Source organism: Lathyrus oleraceus, chromosome 3, assembly GCF_024323335.1.
Source record: "Lathyrus oleraceus cultivar Zhongwan6 chromosome 3, CAAS_Psat_ZW6_1.0, whole genome shotgun sequence".
In the NCBI taxonomy this organism is placed as follows: Eukaryota; Viridiplantae; Streptophyta; class Magnoliopsida; order Fabales; family Fabaceae; genus Lathyrus; species Lathyrus oleraceus.
This window is the reverse complement of record NC_066581.1, coordinates 138,360,470-138,378,369: the sequence shown is the minus strand read 5'-3', so window position 1 is coordinate 138,378,369 and position 17,900 is coordinate 138,360,470. Positions and strand designations below refer to the sequence as shown.

Sequence of the window (17,900 nt, the reverse complement as noted above, 5' to 3'; positions counted from 1 at the left end):
AATTTGAGAGGAGTTTTGAATATCAGAGTATGTTTCCTTAACAGCTTCCCAAACATCCTTTGCAGAAGGTAAAAACATGTAAGGCTTACCTATTCCAGTTTCCATAGAGCTTACCAGCCACACAATAATCAAGGAGTTTTCCGACTTCCATTGTTTGTAACGAGGGTCTCCTGTTGCCGGTTCAGCTACTGCTCCGGTTAAGAAATCAATTTTTCCTTTGCTATCCAATACCAATCGAACGGTTTGAGCCCATTCATTTTAGGGATATTGACCTTGAGGGAGTATGAGGAACCCTCTCGATCATTACCGCCTATGTTGGAATAACCGTCACCAAAAACAATGTTGTTCCTGTTTCCATTGTTGCCGTCATTACTGCCACTATTTATGACCACCGACGGTTCCTCACGTACACCGTTTCCGCGGCCACCGCCGATTCCACGGCTGAAGCCCGAATCAGATTGTTGTTGGTCGTCATTACTGCTATTGTTTATGACCACCGACGGTTCCTCATGTACACCGTTTCCGCGGCCACTGCCGTTTCCACGGCCACCGCCCGAATCAGATTGTGGTTGGTCGCCATGGTTGGATCCAGTGTAGGCTTGTGATAGGGGAGACCACATGTTGTTGTCATTCGCCATAGGAGGTTAATAGAGTATGTGAATTGGGTCAAAAAATACGTACAAGAAAATTTTATGGTAACCCCTAACCCAACAAAAATAGGTTGAGGAAAACTTTTACGGTAACCGAAAACTTTTACGGTAACCCCTAACCCAGTGCTCTTGATACCATATTAAAAAAATTGGTAAAAGCTGTTATTTTTTATTCATCGGCCTTAGCTGGTTTATATAGTGAAGATACAATAATTATAATTTATTTTATTCTTAATTGAGAATAAAGAAAAATAAAGGTAGTATTAAAGACAATAATAAAATCAGAAATAGTAATATATTTTCCGACAACATCCGTGACATAAATGTCCTGGGAAGTATGGTTACCTAGATAATCTAATGGAGGAAAAATTGTTTCTACACAGATCTTAGGACAAAATAATCCACTAGAAGCATCAGTATTTGTCAACTTTCTTAAGAACATGGAAACAAAGTAATTTCAAAAAATTCTATAAGGTGTGCATTGTACTATATAGTATTCCGTAGAAATATCACTGAAGCTTAAAGAACGATATGAGTGGTTCATATACATCTTGTTTAGCATTTTGTCCCATAACAAAATCTGCATGTGCATAATCGTTTCTATACTGAACTACGAGTTTATCTGCTTCATGATCTTTCAGACTTTCTAACAGAAGTTGAACATCTTTCACATCAGAAAGAGCATCAGCACCTCCATAACTAACAAAAAGAGGAAGCTCATTCGGAAGGCTTGTCATGTCGTATATTGGCGGAGTGGATTGTCCATAGTGTCGAATATTCTCGTCTTGGTTCTCATAATCAAACATTGATACGGTTCCTTCTCTGATCACTGTCATAATATTCATAGGTTTCAAATTCAATTCCTTTCTTATAGAACAAACAATTACTCTAGAATTTATTTTACACATTGTTGTCGTAGGACTACTTACTCTGAGATAAATGGATCACGTTCTTTGTTGCTGATGATTGAGGCTCGTGATCCAAAAAGGTATTTATTAGCGAAGGGTTTACGCAACAATTTGGACCTGAAAGTATTATAATAGTATCAATGTAGGTGATAACGGTGTCGCAACCTGAAAAATACAGTGCGAAAAAAAAAAACAACCGGCGAAGAAAAAAGACAGGAGAGTCGCCACCGTGCGTTATTTATCCCAAAGGAGGGAAAGGAAACGCTCGAAGTAAACCTGAAAATAGGAAAGAAAAAGACAAGGTCTCGCAACCAAATCTTGGGTTCGGGAGTCGGTTATGCGAAGGGAAGGTATTAGCACCCCTACGCATCCGTAGTACTCTACGGGATCCACTTATGCGGTTTCTGTTTAAAGGGTATGGTTTTGCCTAATGTGCTATTTACTAAAAAGGTTAAGAGAAATGACTCGCGCGGATGTCGCATCCACTGCATACGTATCTCATCTGAATATGAGAATCAGAGTCTTCGTAGCTCGGTTGACCTATGGGTTGGGGGTAATTGTGCTCGCTAAGACATCGCGTCTTATGCCTACGTATCTCATCTGGAATGAGAATCAGAGCAAGCCGTAGTTCGACTAACTACGGGGTTATGGATTATGTTACGGGGTGAACAACGTTACTACGCAATCTACCGGATGCTCGACCTTTGGAGACTTACTCGCCTGTAGTAGAAGGAGTAAACGTGTTGCTTTGGGTTTTAGGTTTTGTTTGCGTTGTAGGAACGCGCATGCAAAAAGGAAGTCCTAGGCGGAGGAACAGTGCTACCTAAATTGGCATGCAAACGGGAGACTATGCGAAGCCTCGCATCCTATGGGGAAACAATCACATCACACAAAACATATATCTTGAAATAGAAAAAATGCCACCAAGGGGCTCAAACATTGCCTCCTATCGAGGTCTTCCAGCTAAGAAACAGTAGAAATAAAAGGGAAGAAGTAAAATACCACACGGATCAAGATCCGAAGTTACAGCAATTAAAGGATAAGCGACCCTGAGATTCTCCCAAGCTGATGCCATCAAAGAAAACCAATCAGTACGGGAAATCGGAATAAACCTCCGGAGGGTATCCCTGCGAGAATATGTGAGCCCTCACAAAAACTCAACAAAAGGGGTTAGGCAAACAGGATGAAATCAAAAGATAACAAGACCATGGCAACACAAAGAACAGGTTAGAACAAAACGGAATAAGAGCAGATACTGTCACATTCGCGACTGCTTCGCCTAGCGAAAGCCTAGCGAAGCTTCGCTGCGTGCTCGCCTAGCGAAGCGGCTAGCGAGCACCTGCGGGATTTGGATTTCCCATTGGTACCTGCACGATGTTAAAGATTCCAGATCCTATGTCATTCACCTTATAAACGAAATTGTTAAACAGTCAAGGCATAAATCACATATTCATACACAAATATAACCCTGTGGGCCAAACCTGAGGTTACCTCATATATTCAGTATTCAATCCGAGGCATAGAGTAATAGGAACAGAGGCATACCTGATGAGAAACCTGTTAAAATTGGAAGACAAGGCCGGATTGGCGAAGCAACGTTTAGGGTTTGCGTGAGGCGGAATGAACTTCTCAGGGCTACCCGAAGGTTGCTGCAGAGTAGTTCCTAGGTTTGAAACTCCACGTGAACTCCAAGTCTATTTCTCAGGGAATTTCCAAGTGTCTGAAACCCTACTGAAACTCTTATATTTATAGCTGATTTTCGTGGACTTGTGGGCTTGGAATGAGGGAGACCCAAGTCCAAAATAATTTGTTATATTTTAATTATTTATTTTAATTTTTTTTTTTTTTTTTTTTTTAGGAAAAATGAAGGGTAAATTTTGGGGTATTACAGCTGCCCCTATTCAATCAACTGGAGACCCGGAAGGAAGATGACAGCTGCTTTCGTGCTTTCGAGGTATCAAGGGATTGAATACAATAAAAGCCCAAAAATTTGCACTGAAGTGAAATGAAGTAACAATGTCTGTCAGAATCGGCAAAGAGGTGGTCTTGAAAGAAGAATCCGTCTGGTACGGTGAGAGTCAGTCTGAATAAAGAATGTTAACTTGCATACCAAAATAAATGGTAACACAGAAATAACCATGGCCGGAATGCCGCTCATCAGTCTGAATACTGGAAAGGACTTCGATCTGAATATCGGAAAACTGGCCTGAATGCCACTTCGGTCTGGATACCGGAAAACTGGCCTGAACGCCACTTCGGTCTGGATACCGGAAAACTGGCCTGAATGCCACTTCGGTCTGGATACCGGAAAACTGGCCTGAACGCCACTTCGGTCTGGATACCGGAAAACTGGCCTGAACGCCACTTCGGTCTGGATACCGGAAAACTTCATGCCTGTCAGCATCGGCAGAAATAGGGAATGATAATAGAGGCGGCGCCTGGGCCAATGACACAAAGTTAAGTCATGAACAATCTTCAGTCTGAGTACTGGAAACAACTTCTAGCTTATCACTTGGGATACCGAGAATGTTTTATGTTTACATGCATATGTTTGAATTTTTCAATGGCGTAATGCTCCATGAAAATGGAAATGCTACGCGATTTGGAAGGATGCAATGCAATATGATTCTACATGCAGGGATGCGAAATGCTGGGTAGAATGCCAAGCCGAGGCAAGGGGATCTGCTGGGGAAATGATCACCATCTTCTGGACCCTGGCAAGGCTGTTGGAGATGCACAGCGCAAAGAATTCTGTGGGGAGATGACTAGCCATGCGGTGTTCTGGCCATACCGAGACTCTGATCGGGGAAGGAATGGCATTGGAAGCCTGCTGCTGAGGAAAGCTACAATGGTTCTGGCAACCACGATTTGCGAGAGATGACTCAGCAGGGGGAGCAAACACTGATACGGTACCGAGGTTCTGCTTCAAGGAAAGAAACCATGGATCTGGCATTGGGACTATCGATCTGGCATCGAACTCTAAGGAGCAGCCACTTCTGCTGGAAAGATACAGTCTGGCACTGTCAACTCCGCTAGGGATATATAGTCTGGCACTGTCAACTCTACTGGGGAGTGTATGTCCTGAAACAAACGCTTGGGGAAGTACAGTGGTGAAAACCTGCTGGGGATTGAAGAATCCAACGCTCTAATTAGCTCTACAGGGATAAGACACCGAAGTCTGTTGGTGACTTCTGGGGAAGATATTCACGATCATCTGCAAGGGGATTTTAAAGAAATGCCCCGAGGGTATCTGTTCTGAATAGACGATCCAAGGCACTCAAAATTTACAGCAATTTTAAATGTTTACTGAGCATGTACCTGTAAAGCCCTTATGTGTCATGATGCAATGTTTATCAAAAATTCGGACGTCATTTTCGCAAACAAAACAGTAAAATGAAAATGAAAACAGAGATATACTGAATAACATGATTTTATTGATTGAATGGCCTCTGAATAGGCATTTACATTAAGAAGCAATCCCTGGAAATAGGTAATCGCACAATAGATAAAACAAAAATTAATCTAATGGCAATGTGAAGTGGATTTCTATTGGGTTCCAATTCTGCTATGACTTGCCCGTCTTCAAGATCCTCCAGATGATCAGCTTTCTGAAAGAGTGATTGGACTGTTTCCTATCCTTCAAAAATTTCCAGTCATTGGCACGAGATGAGATTCAGAGCTACTCAGAACGCAGTCATTCGCTTAATCCCTAACTTTTGCCTGGATCGCCCTTTTCGGGTTTTCGATCCACCGGGATACCCATTTTTGCCTAAGTTGCCTTTTCAGGTTTTCAACTTACCGGGTGTACAATCTTTTTTTTATTTTTGTCCCTAATTTTTGCCCGAACCCTTTCATTTTCTTGGTTCGCCGGGACGCCCATTTTTGCCTGGACTACTCTTTTTTACTGTCCAGCGGGTCTATTTTATGCGAAGTATTTTTTAACTGCGTCTGAGTTCACAGGGGAAGTGAAGTTTTCACCATCCATAGTTGCAAGCATTAAAGCCCCACCATCAAAAACCTTGGTGACAATATACGGTCCATCATAGTTAGGAGTCCACTTGCCCCTGTGATCTGTCTGAGGAGGAAGGATCCTTTTCAACACTAAATCTCCGACTTGGAAACAACGAGGACGCACCTTCTGATCAAAAGCTCTCTTCATCCGACTCTGATACAACTACCCATGACAAATGGCTGCCATTCGCTTCTCTTCGATAAGACTCAACTCATTGAACCTTGTCCGAATCCATTCAGCTTCATCTAACTTGACATCCAACAGGACTCTTAGAGAAGGAATCTCCACTTCAACAGGTAGGACCGCTTCCATACCATACACAAGGGAGTAAGGGGTTGCCCCTGTCGATGTACGTACTGAAGTGCGGTACCCATGCAAGGCGAAGGGTAGCATCTCATGCCAATCTCTGTACGTAACGACCATCTTCTGCACAATCTTCTTTATGTTCTTATTTGCCGCCTCAACAGCGCCGTTCATCTTAGGGCGGTAAGGGGAAGAATTGTGATGCTGAATGTTGAAGTTCTGACACAACTCCTTCATCATTTTGTTGTTGAGATTAGAACCATTATCAGTAATGATTCTTTCAGGAATCCCATAGCGACAAATAATTTCTTTCTTGATGAAACGGGCAACCACATGTCTGGTGACATTCGCAAATGACGCTGCTTCGACCCATTTGGTGAAATAGTCGATGGCAACAAGGATGAAGCGATGCCCATTGGAAGCAGTCGGCTCAATCTTTCCAATCATGTCAATACCCCACATAGCAAACGGCCACGGCGAAGCCATCACATTCAGAGGATTCGGCGGTACATGCACCTTATCAGCATAAATCTGGCATTTATGACACTTCCGAGCATACTTGAAACAATCTGATTCCATGGTCATCCAATAATAACCCGCTCTCAACAATTTCTTAGCCATTGCATGTCCACCGGCATGAGTACCGAAGGAACCTTCATGAACTTCCTGCATTAACATGTCCGCCTCGTGTCTGTCCACACATCTGAGCAAAACCATGTCGAAGTTCCTCTTATACAACACATCGTCTTTGTTCAAGAAGAAACTGCCTGCCAATCTTCTCAAAGTCTTTCTGTCATTGTTGGATGCCCCTGCAGGGTACTCTTGATTCTTCAGAAAGCACTTGATATCGTGATACCAAGGCTTGTCATCGACTACCAGTTCAGCAGCAAACACATACGCGGCCCTGTCAAGGCGCATCACATCGATCCTGGGAGCATGGTTCCAACGAATTACCTTGATCATGGAGGATAGAGTAGCAAGTGCGTTTGCCATCTGGTTCTCATCACGAGGTATATGATACAATTTTACCGTTGTGAAGAAAGTCAACAGTCTTCTCGTGTAGTCTCTGTAGGGGACCAGAGTGGGCTGGAGAGTATTCCAATCACCATTCACTTGATTGATCACCAGAGCTGAATCTCCGAAGATGTCCAGAGTCTTGATTCTCAGATCAATGGCTTGCTCAATACCCAAGATACAGGCCTCGTACTCAGCTTCATTATTTGTGCACTCAAAAGTCAAACGAGCGGTGAAAGGCATGTGGGCACCCTTTGGAGTAGTAATGACAGCGCCAATTCCACTACCTCTAGCATTGACAGCCCCATCAAACAACAAAGTCCACTTTTCGTTTGGATCAGGTCCCTCCTCAACAACTGGCTCTTCACAGTCTTTCATCTTGAGGGACATGATGTCTTCATCAGGGAATTCAAACTTCATTGGCTCATAATCATCAATCGGTTGCTCGGCAAGGTAGTCTGACAGAATACTCCCTTTGATGGCCTTCTGTGACGTATACTGGATGTCATACTCTGTTAAAATCATCTGCCAACGAGCGACCCTTCCGGTGAGAGCTGGCTTCTCGAATATGTATTTCACTGGATCCATCTTAGAAATCAACAAGGTAGTATGGTTCAACATATACTGCCTCAGTCGGCGAGCAGCCCAGGCCAAAGCACATCAAGTTTTCTCAAGCTGCGAATATTTGATTTCACAGTCGGTAAACTTTTTGCTAAGGTAGTATATGGCATGCTCTTTTCGACCAGACTCGTCATGTTGTCCCAATACACACCCCATCGAGTTCTCAGTCACTGATAGGTACATTATCAGAGGTCTCCCAGGAACTGGAGGTATAAGGATTGGAGGTTTCTGTAAATACTCTTTTATCTTCTCAAAAGCCCTTTGACAATCTTCATTCCACCCGATAGCCTGATCTTTCCTCAGCAATTTGAAAATTGGCTCACACGTGGTTGTTAGGTGAGAGATGAACCTTGCAATGTAGTTCAACCTCCCTAAGAAACTACGGACTTGCTTCTCTGTTCTTGGCTCAGGCATTTCCTGTATTGCTTTCACTTTGTCAGGATCCACCTCAATCCCTTTTCCGCTAACAATAAAACCCAGCAATTTTCCCGATCTCATCTCGAAAGTACACTTGTTCGGATTAAGCCTCAGCTTGAATTTCCTCAAACGCTCAAACAATTTCTGCAAATTCACCAAGTGTTCTTCTTCTGTCTGAGATTTGGCAATCATATCATCCACATAAACCTCGATTTCATGATGAATCATATCATGGAACAGAGTTACCATAGCTCGTTGATATGTTGCTCCGGCATTTTTCAGACCAAACGGCATCACCTTGTAGCAGAAGGTGCCCCACGGGGTTATGAAAGTTGTCTTTTCCATGTCTTCTGGTGCCATCTTGATTTGATTATAGCCAGAAAAGCCATCCATGAAGGAGAATACCGAGAACTGAGCTGTATTATCCACCAAAACGTCGATGTGAGGTAATGGGAAATCATCTTTAGGGCTAGCTCTGTTCAGATCCCGATAGTCGACACACATCCGTACCTTTCCATCCTTCTTAGGTACTGGGACGATGTTTGCAACCCATGGCGGATAATTGGTGACTGCTAGAAACCCTGCATCCAACTGCTTTTGCACTTCTTCCTTTATCTTGACAGCCATCTCTGGTCTTGTTCTTCTGAGCTTCTGCTTGACCGGAGGACAACCTTCTTTGAGAGGCAAGCGGTGTACCACGATGTCTGTGTCCAGCCCAGGCATGTCCTGATAAGACCAGGCGAAGATGTCAATGTATTCTTGCAGCAATTTAATCAGCCCTTTCTTCACATTATCTTCCAAAGCAACCCCTATTTTGATTTCTCTCTTGGCGTCTTCGGTGCCGAGATTAATCACTTCAACAGACTCTTGATGCGGTTGAATAACCCTTTCCTCTTGTTTTAATAACCTGGTAAGTTCTTCAGGGAGTTCACAGTCTTCATCACCCTCTTCTTCAGCTTGAAAGATTGGATTTTGAAAGTCGAAACGAGCCATAGCAGAACCGTTATCAATAGGATCCGGTGTTGTGCATCTGCATGAGTGATGGTATGTGCTTATGAGTGTGAACAAGAAGTGAAAACTAAACGAAACATTGCCATTTTTTTATTTTGAAAAACTGCAAAAATAGAAAGACAGGGAACGAAATATTTGAATGCAAAAATACGTCCTTTATTTATGATAAAAATGCAAGTGTCACATAGATGGGCCCTACAATGAGTCATTACGCCCTGGGCGGAACGTAAGACTTGGATATGCATGAATAAACAAAGAAAATTACTCTTCGAGAAGAGTGACTTGGATAATCTCTTCAGAAGACCAATTGTTGATGACTTCACCCGGGATCCTCGGACGCACCCAGTTGTCAATGTCACAATCACTATCCCCATCTTCTTCGTTGACTGCAGAGACTTCACCAGGAATCACAAAATTAACAGGAACAACATCTGCGAATTCATCAGTAGCATCTTCAAACACTTCTCCCTCAACCCCTTCCATAGACTCTTGGACAGACAAATCTTCAACCTGGAGGATACCTTTGTCGAGCAAGGCCTGGATACCTTGCTGTAGTTTCAAACAACCTCCACTCTGAGTGGCACAATCCAAACAACCCTTCCCACAACCGGGGAAGACATCGGCCTTCAGCAAGCATCCTTTGATATCCAACAATGGAGTCTTCAACTTCAACACATCCTTAATGGACTTGGCTTTTCCCTCTATCATGTTAACGTTCGCACCACCATGCTGGGGCATGGGATTGTTAACGACATTCGGAGCCGGTGCAAGGTCGATGGCCTTTGAATCTATGAGGTCCTGAACTACGTGCTTAAAAGCTTTGCAGTTCTCAATATTGTGGCCAGGTTCCCCAGAGTGGAAGCTACACCTAGCGTTGGCGTCGTAACCCACCGGAAGTCTACCAACAGGAGGAGCCAGAGTGCGCAGTTGCACAAGTTGTAGTTGTTGAAGACTAGAAAGTAACTGGGCGTACGACATTGGAAGGGTGTCGAAACGCCGGTCCATCATCCTTTGCCTCTGTTGATAAGCGGGTCTGTTACCCGGTTGTTGCTGCTGTTGATACTGAGCTAATTGACGCTGCGGTGGTTGTTGTTGTTGTGGCACTGCAGCTGGAATGGTCACAGCCGCAACATACGGTTGTTGATGATAATTCTGGAAATTATTCCTTCTAACACCTCTGTTCTGATAGGAAGCCAAAGAATTCACTCCCCCCTCTCTTTGCTTATGCCCTCCAACGAACGACTTTTTTACCCCTGACGAAGATCCTCCTCCACTTTGGATCTTGCAGGTCTTCAGGTAATTCTCCACCCTCTCTCCGGTAGAGACCACATCAGCAAAGTTGGAAGCATTGCACCCCATCAGACGCTCCAGATAAGGTCCAGGCAACGTATTCATGAACATGTTGGCCATTTCTTTCTCCAACATAGGGGGCTGAACACGGGAAGATGTCTCCCTCCAGCGTTGAGCGTATTCCCTGAAGCACTCATTGCTTTTAAGAGACAGATTCTGAAGTTGAGTTCTGTCCGGAGCCATGTCTGCATTATACTGATACTGCTTCACGAAGGCCTCCGCCAAATCCCTCCAGCAACGGATGTGGGCTCTGTCCAGCCTCATATACCATTCCAAGGATGCCCCAGCTAGGCTGTCCTGTAAGAAGTACATAAGTAGCTTCTCGTCATCAGAGTATGCAACCATTTTACGGAAATAGGCTTGCACGTGAGTCTTGGGGCAAGAGTTGCCCTTGTACTTGTCAAAGACCGGGACTTTGAATTTCGGTGGCACTCTCACACCTGGGACCAGCCCTAAGTCAGCAACGTCTACTCCCAAAGGATTCTGTCCTTCCACTGCCTTCAACCTCTCTTCCAATCTCCTGAACATGGGGTCTACGCCATGACCCATGCCAAAGTCTTCCTGAAGTGGGGGAAACTGATCGTCCTGATCATCATGAACGGGCTGTTGACCGGGGTTGGCGTGCGAGATCGGGATAGGCCCTGGTCCACTGGGTCCGTTAACCTCTCCAGCTGGAGGATCAGTCACTGTCTCTGGTTGAGCAGGGGGATTCCCCTGTATTATCTGCCTGAGCTCTTGTTGTCCCTGAGCCACCCCTTGAACCACATCCATGAATTGGGTCATGCGGGCCCTCATCTCAGCGAGCTTTGCTTGTACACCTTCCATTGCTCTCTGTTGATTCCTCCGGGTACCGTATCGGTGAATGCCTGAGTCAGCTATCCTGCTAGTGGAACACCAAACAATATGAGAACACCGCAGCGGTACCTGTTATGCAAGATATGACAATGAATATGTAAATGTAATGACATGTTTATCAATTCCAAAAGGTATTCTACCCCCTTGATTCCAGTCTCACATCAGGTGGGTAGTGCAAGAAGGCCGAGTCATGGATAAACTTCTGAGATCAAGATGTAATAAAGGGAAACCATCATACAAATGAGTTCAAGGAAAGGGCCTTAGCCAAAAATACATCAAAGGAGGATCTCCACAACAAGCCTGTGGATCATCACTACATAACACCAAAGCAGTAAGTAAAGAGAGGAACAAGCAAATCAGAAATCAGCCTCCTGTATGCAACCCATAAGGACCGTTCCTCACTTCATCCAGTAGCGCCACCGTGTCAGGATGCTCTGGAGATTCTGTCAAACGCCGGATAAGCAGATTCCTCTTGTGAATGATCCTATCCAGTTCGTTGATGTGTTCTCTGTAGTAATTCCCATCATCTTCTCCAAATACCTCTTCAAGTCTGGATTTCTTCAAACTTGCCAGCGTCTTGAGTTCTTCGATATATCCTTGAGCCTCATTGAGTTGATCTGTGATATAACCATTAGTTGATCGGGTACACAGCAGCTCATGGTTCTTCCCCTTCAGCAAAGTCTTCAATTTCTCTATCTGACCAGTCAGTTCAGCCACCGTCTCTTCCTCCTTTGTCTTCCGAGAAGTTGAAAATGCATCCCATCGCTCTTGCCACCCAGCTAATTTACCACGAGCATCCATTAACTGCTGCTTGACTCGCCTCAACTCACAACTGGATGATCTCAAGGCTTCGTCTGTCTTCCTGAAGAAATTCACCTCCACAGCAAATTTCCTTTCGGCTTCCTCTTGCAATTTGACGGCTTCCTCCTTCTGATATTCTGACTCATGGAATCGATGCATACAGTCTTGCAATTTCTCCCTTAACTCCGAGTTCTAGATTTGAAGTCCTTCCGTGGTGTTCTTCAACTTGTCATACTCCTCTCGGCTCACCGTTGCTGACTGCTCAAGAGTAGGTGGATACAAAGGTTCTTCAATAGGAAACGGTAGACCAAACTCTTCGATTCTTCCTTGAAGCCATTCTCCATACTGAGGGTAAGTTCTACAATCCCCTTTTCCAAGCACAAATCTTCCTTTCTTGATCACCTTGAGCCAGGCCTCAGCTGCCTTACGGGATACAGTCAAATCAGGCGAAGAATGGAAAAACAGAGATTCTTCCACATCCTTTTCCAAAGGTGGAGTTCTTAAGGCATATCCAAACTGTCTAACTGCAAGAGAAGGATTATAGTTGATTCCTCCTCTTCTTCCTACCAACGGAACATTCGGGAAGTTCCCACAACTGTGAATAATATCTGCCCGAAGCAAACTCCGGTCAGACCACCAAGAAATATCTTCAGCTCTTAACCCCATCAATCTCTTCGACCAACTCAACGAGTCCTTGGCATCAACGAATGCTCCTGCTTGGGTAGGTGAGAACTGAACCACTTATAAAACAAAGGCGCACAACAATTCAACAATCCTCCTTTTCTATTCTTATTCCTGTGGTGCACTGAATGAAAGAAATCTCCCAGCAAGGTCGGCACTGGATTTCCCAACACGAAGAGGCGTATGGCATCTACGTCTATAAATTTGGCGACATTAGGGAACAAGACAATCCCATACACACAAAGAGCCAACACAGCATTGAAACCCCTCTGGTCACCATCTTCAAGCTTCTTCTTTGCTTCTCCCAATAAGAAACTCAGATGAAAACCGTTAACTTCTCCCTTCTGACACATATTAGCCTTCAAAACTGATTCCCTCAAATATGTGGTTGAAGCAACCATGCTGAGATCGGGCAGACACTCCGAGCTGTAGAATAGCAACTGTGACTTGATGGGAATTCTGAGAAAACTGGCAATCTCCTCCAAAGTAGGGACCAAAACATAATCCGGGAATGTGAAGCACCTCAATGGAGGGTCATAGAACTGTAGCAGTGTGAAGAGAGCATCATGTTGATCTTTGGAAAGAACCGTGACGAAACTTAGAATCAAACCGTAATCCTCTCGGAATCCTTCTAGAGAACCAGGATCCATTAACTTCATTAACTGTTGAATGAGCTCCAGACAGACCACCGGAAACTTGTAGGCGACGAGTCTCTTTCTGCCAATATCCATCTTAAGAGAACCAGAAAAAAAACCCCGACCGGAATCAAGAAGAAGATGTAAACCCCCTAGAAATGGATAAACATGTGTTAAATGATATGAATGCAGAATGATGTGATGATGTGAATGTAATGCAGCGGCGTGTCAATCAGGATTGCTGTATCTGCTTGAGCATTTGTCAGGTTGCACTGTCTGAAGAGAAAACCACTGAGGAATATAATACGAGATCAAAGCACTGCTCCAGAAAACCGGGTTGGTTGGAGGTTAAGGTTTCCTGAATTTAGCCCGCCCCTCACTGGTAGGTTCTAAGAACAGAAGTTCGTCAACTTCAGCCCTTCAGTCGCGAATAATACGTTTACCATTGAAGGTTTGGCATTATTACGGAATAAAAGACCTCCACTGACTCCCCTCAACAGGACATCCTAAAGCAAGTTCCCAGTCTCGGGGTCCTCGGATTGATCAGCGAGAATGCGCCCACCAGAGCTAACATAATCACGTCTCGGAGGAGAGGCCTCGACTGAGTTCTCGGGAAATGGTCACCAGAGTCGACAATTTCTAGGGGAATATTATGTCGTTACGGAACATCCGTAGGACATAGTATATCCAAGAGAAACCTCGTCTGGGTGTGGTTCTTCACGAACGACTTAACGCAGCAACATGCCACGCAAGCCTCATGAACATCCACTCTAAAACCTGTGTGTACACTCAAGCCTGGGTAATGGGCTTATCTCTCGTAGAACACCCCATCCCAACAAACAAACAAACAGCAGCAGATACAGCAAACATATGTACATGAATGCAATTAGGCAAATAAGTAACTGCACAAAAGAATGAACACTCAATAAACAAGAAAACACACAAGCTAGGAGGGACTCGCTTAGGGAAAATGGACCAGCAAGAGGTCAACTTCTAAAGTCCCCAGCAGAGTCGCCAGCTGTCGCAACCTGAAAAATACAGTGCGAAAAAAAAAACAACCGGCGAAGAAAAAAGACAGAAGAGTCGCCACCGTGCGTTATTTATCCCAAAGGAGGGAAAGGAAACGCTCGAAGTAAACCTGAAAATAGGAAAGAAAAAGACAAGGTCTCGCAACCAAATCTTGGGTTCGGGAGTCGGTTATGCGAAGGGAAGGTATTAGCACCCCTACGCATCCGTAGTACTCTACGGGATCCACTTATGCGGTTTCTGTTTAAAGGGTATGGTTTTGCCTAATGTGCTATTTACTAAAAAGGTTAAGAGAAATGACTCGCGCGGATGTCGCATCCACTGCATACGTATCTCATCTGAATATGAGAATCAGAGTCTTCGTAGCTCGGCTGACCTATGGGTTGGGGGTAATTGTGCTCGCTAAGACATCGCGTCTTATGCCTACGTATCTCATCTGGAATGAGAATCAGAGCAAGCCGTAGTTCGACTAACTACGGGGTTATGGATTATGTTACGGGGTGAACAACGTTACTACGCAATCTACCGGATGCTCGACCTTTGGAGACTTACTCGCCTGTAGTAAAAGGAGTAAACGTGTTGCTTTGGGTTTTAGGTTTTGTTTGCGTTGTAGGAACGCGCATGCAAAAAGGAAGTCCTAGGCGGAGGAACAGTGCTACCTAAATTGGCATGCAAACGGGAGACTATGCGAAGCCTCGCATCCTATGGGGAAACAATCACATCACACAAAACATATATCTTGAAATAGAAAAAATGCCACAAAGGGGCTCAAACATTGCCTCCTATCGAGGTCTTCCAGCTAAGAAACAGTAGAAATAAAAGGGAAGAAGTAAAATACCACACGGATCAAGATCCGAAGTTACAGCAATTAAAGGATAAGCGACCCTGAGATTCTCCCAAGCTGATGCCATCAAAGAAAACCAATTAGTACGGGAAATCGGAATAAACCTCCGGAGGGTATCCCTACGAGAATATGTGAGCCCTCACAAAAACTCAACAAAAGGGGTTAGGCAAACAGGATGAAATCAAAAGATAACAAGGCCATGGCAACACAAAGAACAGGTTAGAACAAAACAGAATAAGAGCAGATACTGTCACATTCGCGACTGCTTCGCCTAGCGAAAGCCTAGCGAAGCTTCGCTGCGTGCTCGCCTAGCGAAGCGGCTAGCGAGCACCTGCGGGATTTGGATTTCCCATTGGTACCTGCACGATGTTAAAGATTCCAGATCCTATGGCATTCACCTTATAAACGAAATTGTTAAACAGTCAAGGCATAAATCACATATTCATACACAAATATAACCCTGTGGGCCAAACCTGAGGTTACCTCATATATTCAGTATTCAATCCGAGGCATAGAGTAATAGGAACAGAGGCATACCTGATGAGAAACCTGTTAAAATTGGAAGACAAGGCCGGATTGGCGAAGCAACGTTTAGGGTTTGCGTGAGGCGGAATGAACTTCTCAGGGCTGCCCGAAGGTTGCTGCAGAGTAGTTCCTAGGTTTGAAACTCCACGTGAACTCCAAGTCTATTTCTCAGGGAATTTCCAAGTGTCTGAAACCCTACTGAAACTCTTATATTTATAGCTGATTTTCGTGGACTTGTGGGCTTGGAATGAGGGAGACCCAAGTCCAAAATAATTTGTTATATTTTAATTATTTATTTTAATTTTTTTTTTTTTTTTTTTTTTTTTTTTTTTAGGAAAAATGAAGGGTAAATTTTGGGGTATTACAAACGGGAAACATAAACCTTTTGTATGAGGATTTATTGCTAAATTGGAAGATGCGTAAAACCTGTGAAAGATGTAAACAAGTTGGTGCAATCAATGGAAGTTCCCGCGCACATGTCCTTAAGAAACTTTACAACAGATCCCCTATTCAAACATTAGAGGAAAGATGGCGTCAAGCCGATATTTCTGAACTCATGATTAATCAGCATCATAAGATTAGTCTTATTATACTTGCTTAATGTGTGTCACGGAAAAGATAATAAGAATTGCTTACCCTTTCAGACTAAATTCGAAAACTCCCAACTTGTATAGTGTCTGTTGAGAAAGAACCGCATATGTTCAATGTTAATAATTTGAATTTTGAGTAATAATCATATCTACAATGTATCTATGATTAACAACAGTTACCTCTGCGATGAAATTATCTGCGGCCTTTTTAGCTACTTGTGAGGTCATCTGACCAACATAAGCAATTGGACAAAGCAAGGCAGCTGATCTCAATTTGTCCAGTTGTTGATCTTTGGAAAAGGCAGCCAATGCAACCAAAGTTCCCTACAAAAAACAATCCAAAAACCTTTGTTCTTTAATATCGCGTTGAATTATACATATGGAGAGGTGAAAAGATGAAAAAATTTCACCAATGAATCACCTGTGAGTGACCAACATAGTGTAGTTTTTGTCGAGTTTGATCATGCACGTACTCGAATGTTGCTGGAAGATCATATGCAACTAATTCATCCCATGACCAATTCCAGTAATCCTAAACAATGGAAACTTCATATAAGCAATGGACTCAAATTGGCCTACATAAAAGTGCTAATGTGTTCGGAGATTTTCAATTTCGAGGACTAACCGAGCTGTTACTAGAAAAGGATGTATGTTGATAACTATATTTGGTTCCGCGCGAGTTAGCAATCCAAACGTCAAAACCATTATCTGCCAAAAGGAATGCAAGAGATTGGCTTGGTGGTAGCAACAACCATGTCACACCATCCTACAAAAACATACAACATTACATTAATTTCCAACATCAACAACAACAATAACAAAAAACAAAGTTTGTTAGTAACCATGAATAGTCCATGCTGTAGCACAACTGGTATGCTATTTCCAGGTTTCCCCCTTGGTAGAATTCTCTGCATGTTGAGAACATAACCATCTTTTGTTGTTACCTAAAAGCAATCACATACACATAAAAAGCTAGTTAGAAGTACTAAATTTCTCTAAAAGTTGCTGATTTCTAATAAAAAACAGAAACAGATGAAAGCAATGTTGCACAGTGTATACATACCAAGTGTTCTTCACAAGCATAGCCTTGTGTTTTCACTAGTGATGAACAAACACCATCATTGAGTTCTGGAGCCAATGCAGTAGTAGTGTTGCTGAGGGGTAATATTTTAGTTCTTGATGCAAGAGTTAAACCACACAAGAGAATCACAAGTGTTATTGAGAGTGAAATCTTTGCCATCTTCTATTTTTTCTTGATGAATTAATCTTCCTAATTCAGACATTATTTATATGAAAAGAAAACAGAATAAAAACACAGGAAGGAAAAGATAAACATAAAGTTAAAAAAGTTATTCACATGAGGAGTTTTGAACCACCTTTTTGTCAATAGATTGGACATAGTGGTTTAAAAAATGCAATTGTGGGGTCAATAATTGTTGGATACTTTTAAATTACTGTGTTTTGGATTTTGGTGACATGATTCCTTAGCTTAACATGAAATGCGTGGATGGTTATGAATTTCAGAGGTGACCTATGACCAGACCAATGTGGTGCATATAAAAAGCCAAAACATGTGCCATGAAGAAAATGTTGTGTAATAGTTCCTTTTTTTTATCACAAACCAAACAAAGCCTTGTATTAGAAACTTAGACTAGAG

The 17,900-nt window shown here is 43.2% G+C and overlaps 1 protein-coding gene across 1 annotated transcript; it reads right to left on the bottom strand.

Moving 5' to 3' along the window:
* Positions 1–1,047: 1,047 nt before the first annotated feature.
* On the bottom strand, positions 1,048–17,556 carry LOC127125812 (triacylglycerol lipase 2). Its single transcript, XM_051054637.1, has 9 exons — positions 17,307–17,556; positions 17,086–17,187; positions 16,869–17,009; positions 16,665–16,775; positions 16,424–16,567; positions 16,290–16,330; positions 16,080–16,159; positions 1,580–1,675; positions 1,048–1,479 (listed from the first exon to the last, which is right to left on the bottom strand). The coding sequence occupies exons 1-9, from the start codon at positions 17,481–17,483 to the stop codon at positions 1,160–1,162; spliced, it is 1,212 nt and encodes a 403-aa protein (XP_050910594.1). The 5' UTR covers positions 17,484–17,556; the 3' UTR covers positions 1,048–1,159.
* Positions 17,557–17,900: the final 344 nt, after the last annotated feature.

Excerpts from the sequence above, each read along its gene's own strand:
- LOC127125812 (XM_051054637.1), bottom strand. The coding sequence starts at position 17,483 with ATGGCAAAGATTTCACTCTCAATAACACTTGTGATTCTCTTGTGTGGT. Across the intron at positions 17,188-17,306 it reads ATGCTTGTGAAGAACACTTG|GTAACAACAAAAGATGGTTA; the intron begins GTATGTATACAC and ends GATTGCTTTTAG. Across the intron at positions 16,160-16,289 it reads TTCGAATTTAGTCTGAAAGG|GGGATCTGTTGTAAAGTTTC; the intron begins GTAAGCAATTCT and ends ATGTTTGAATAG.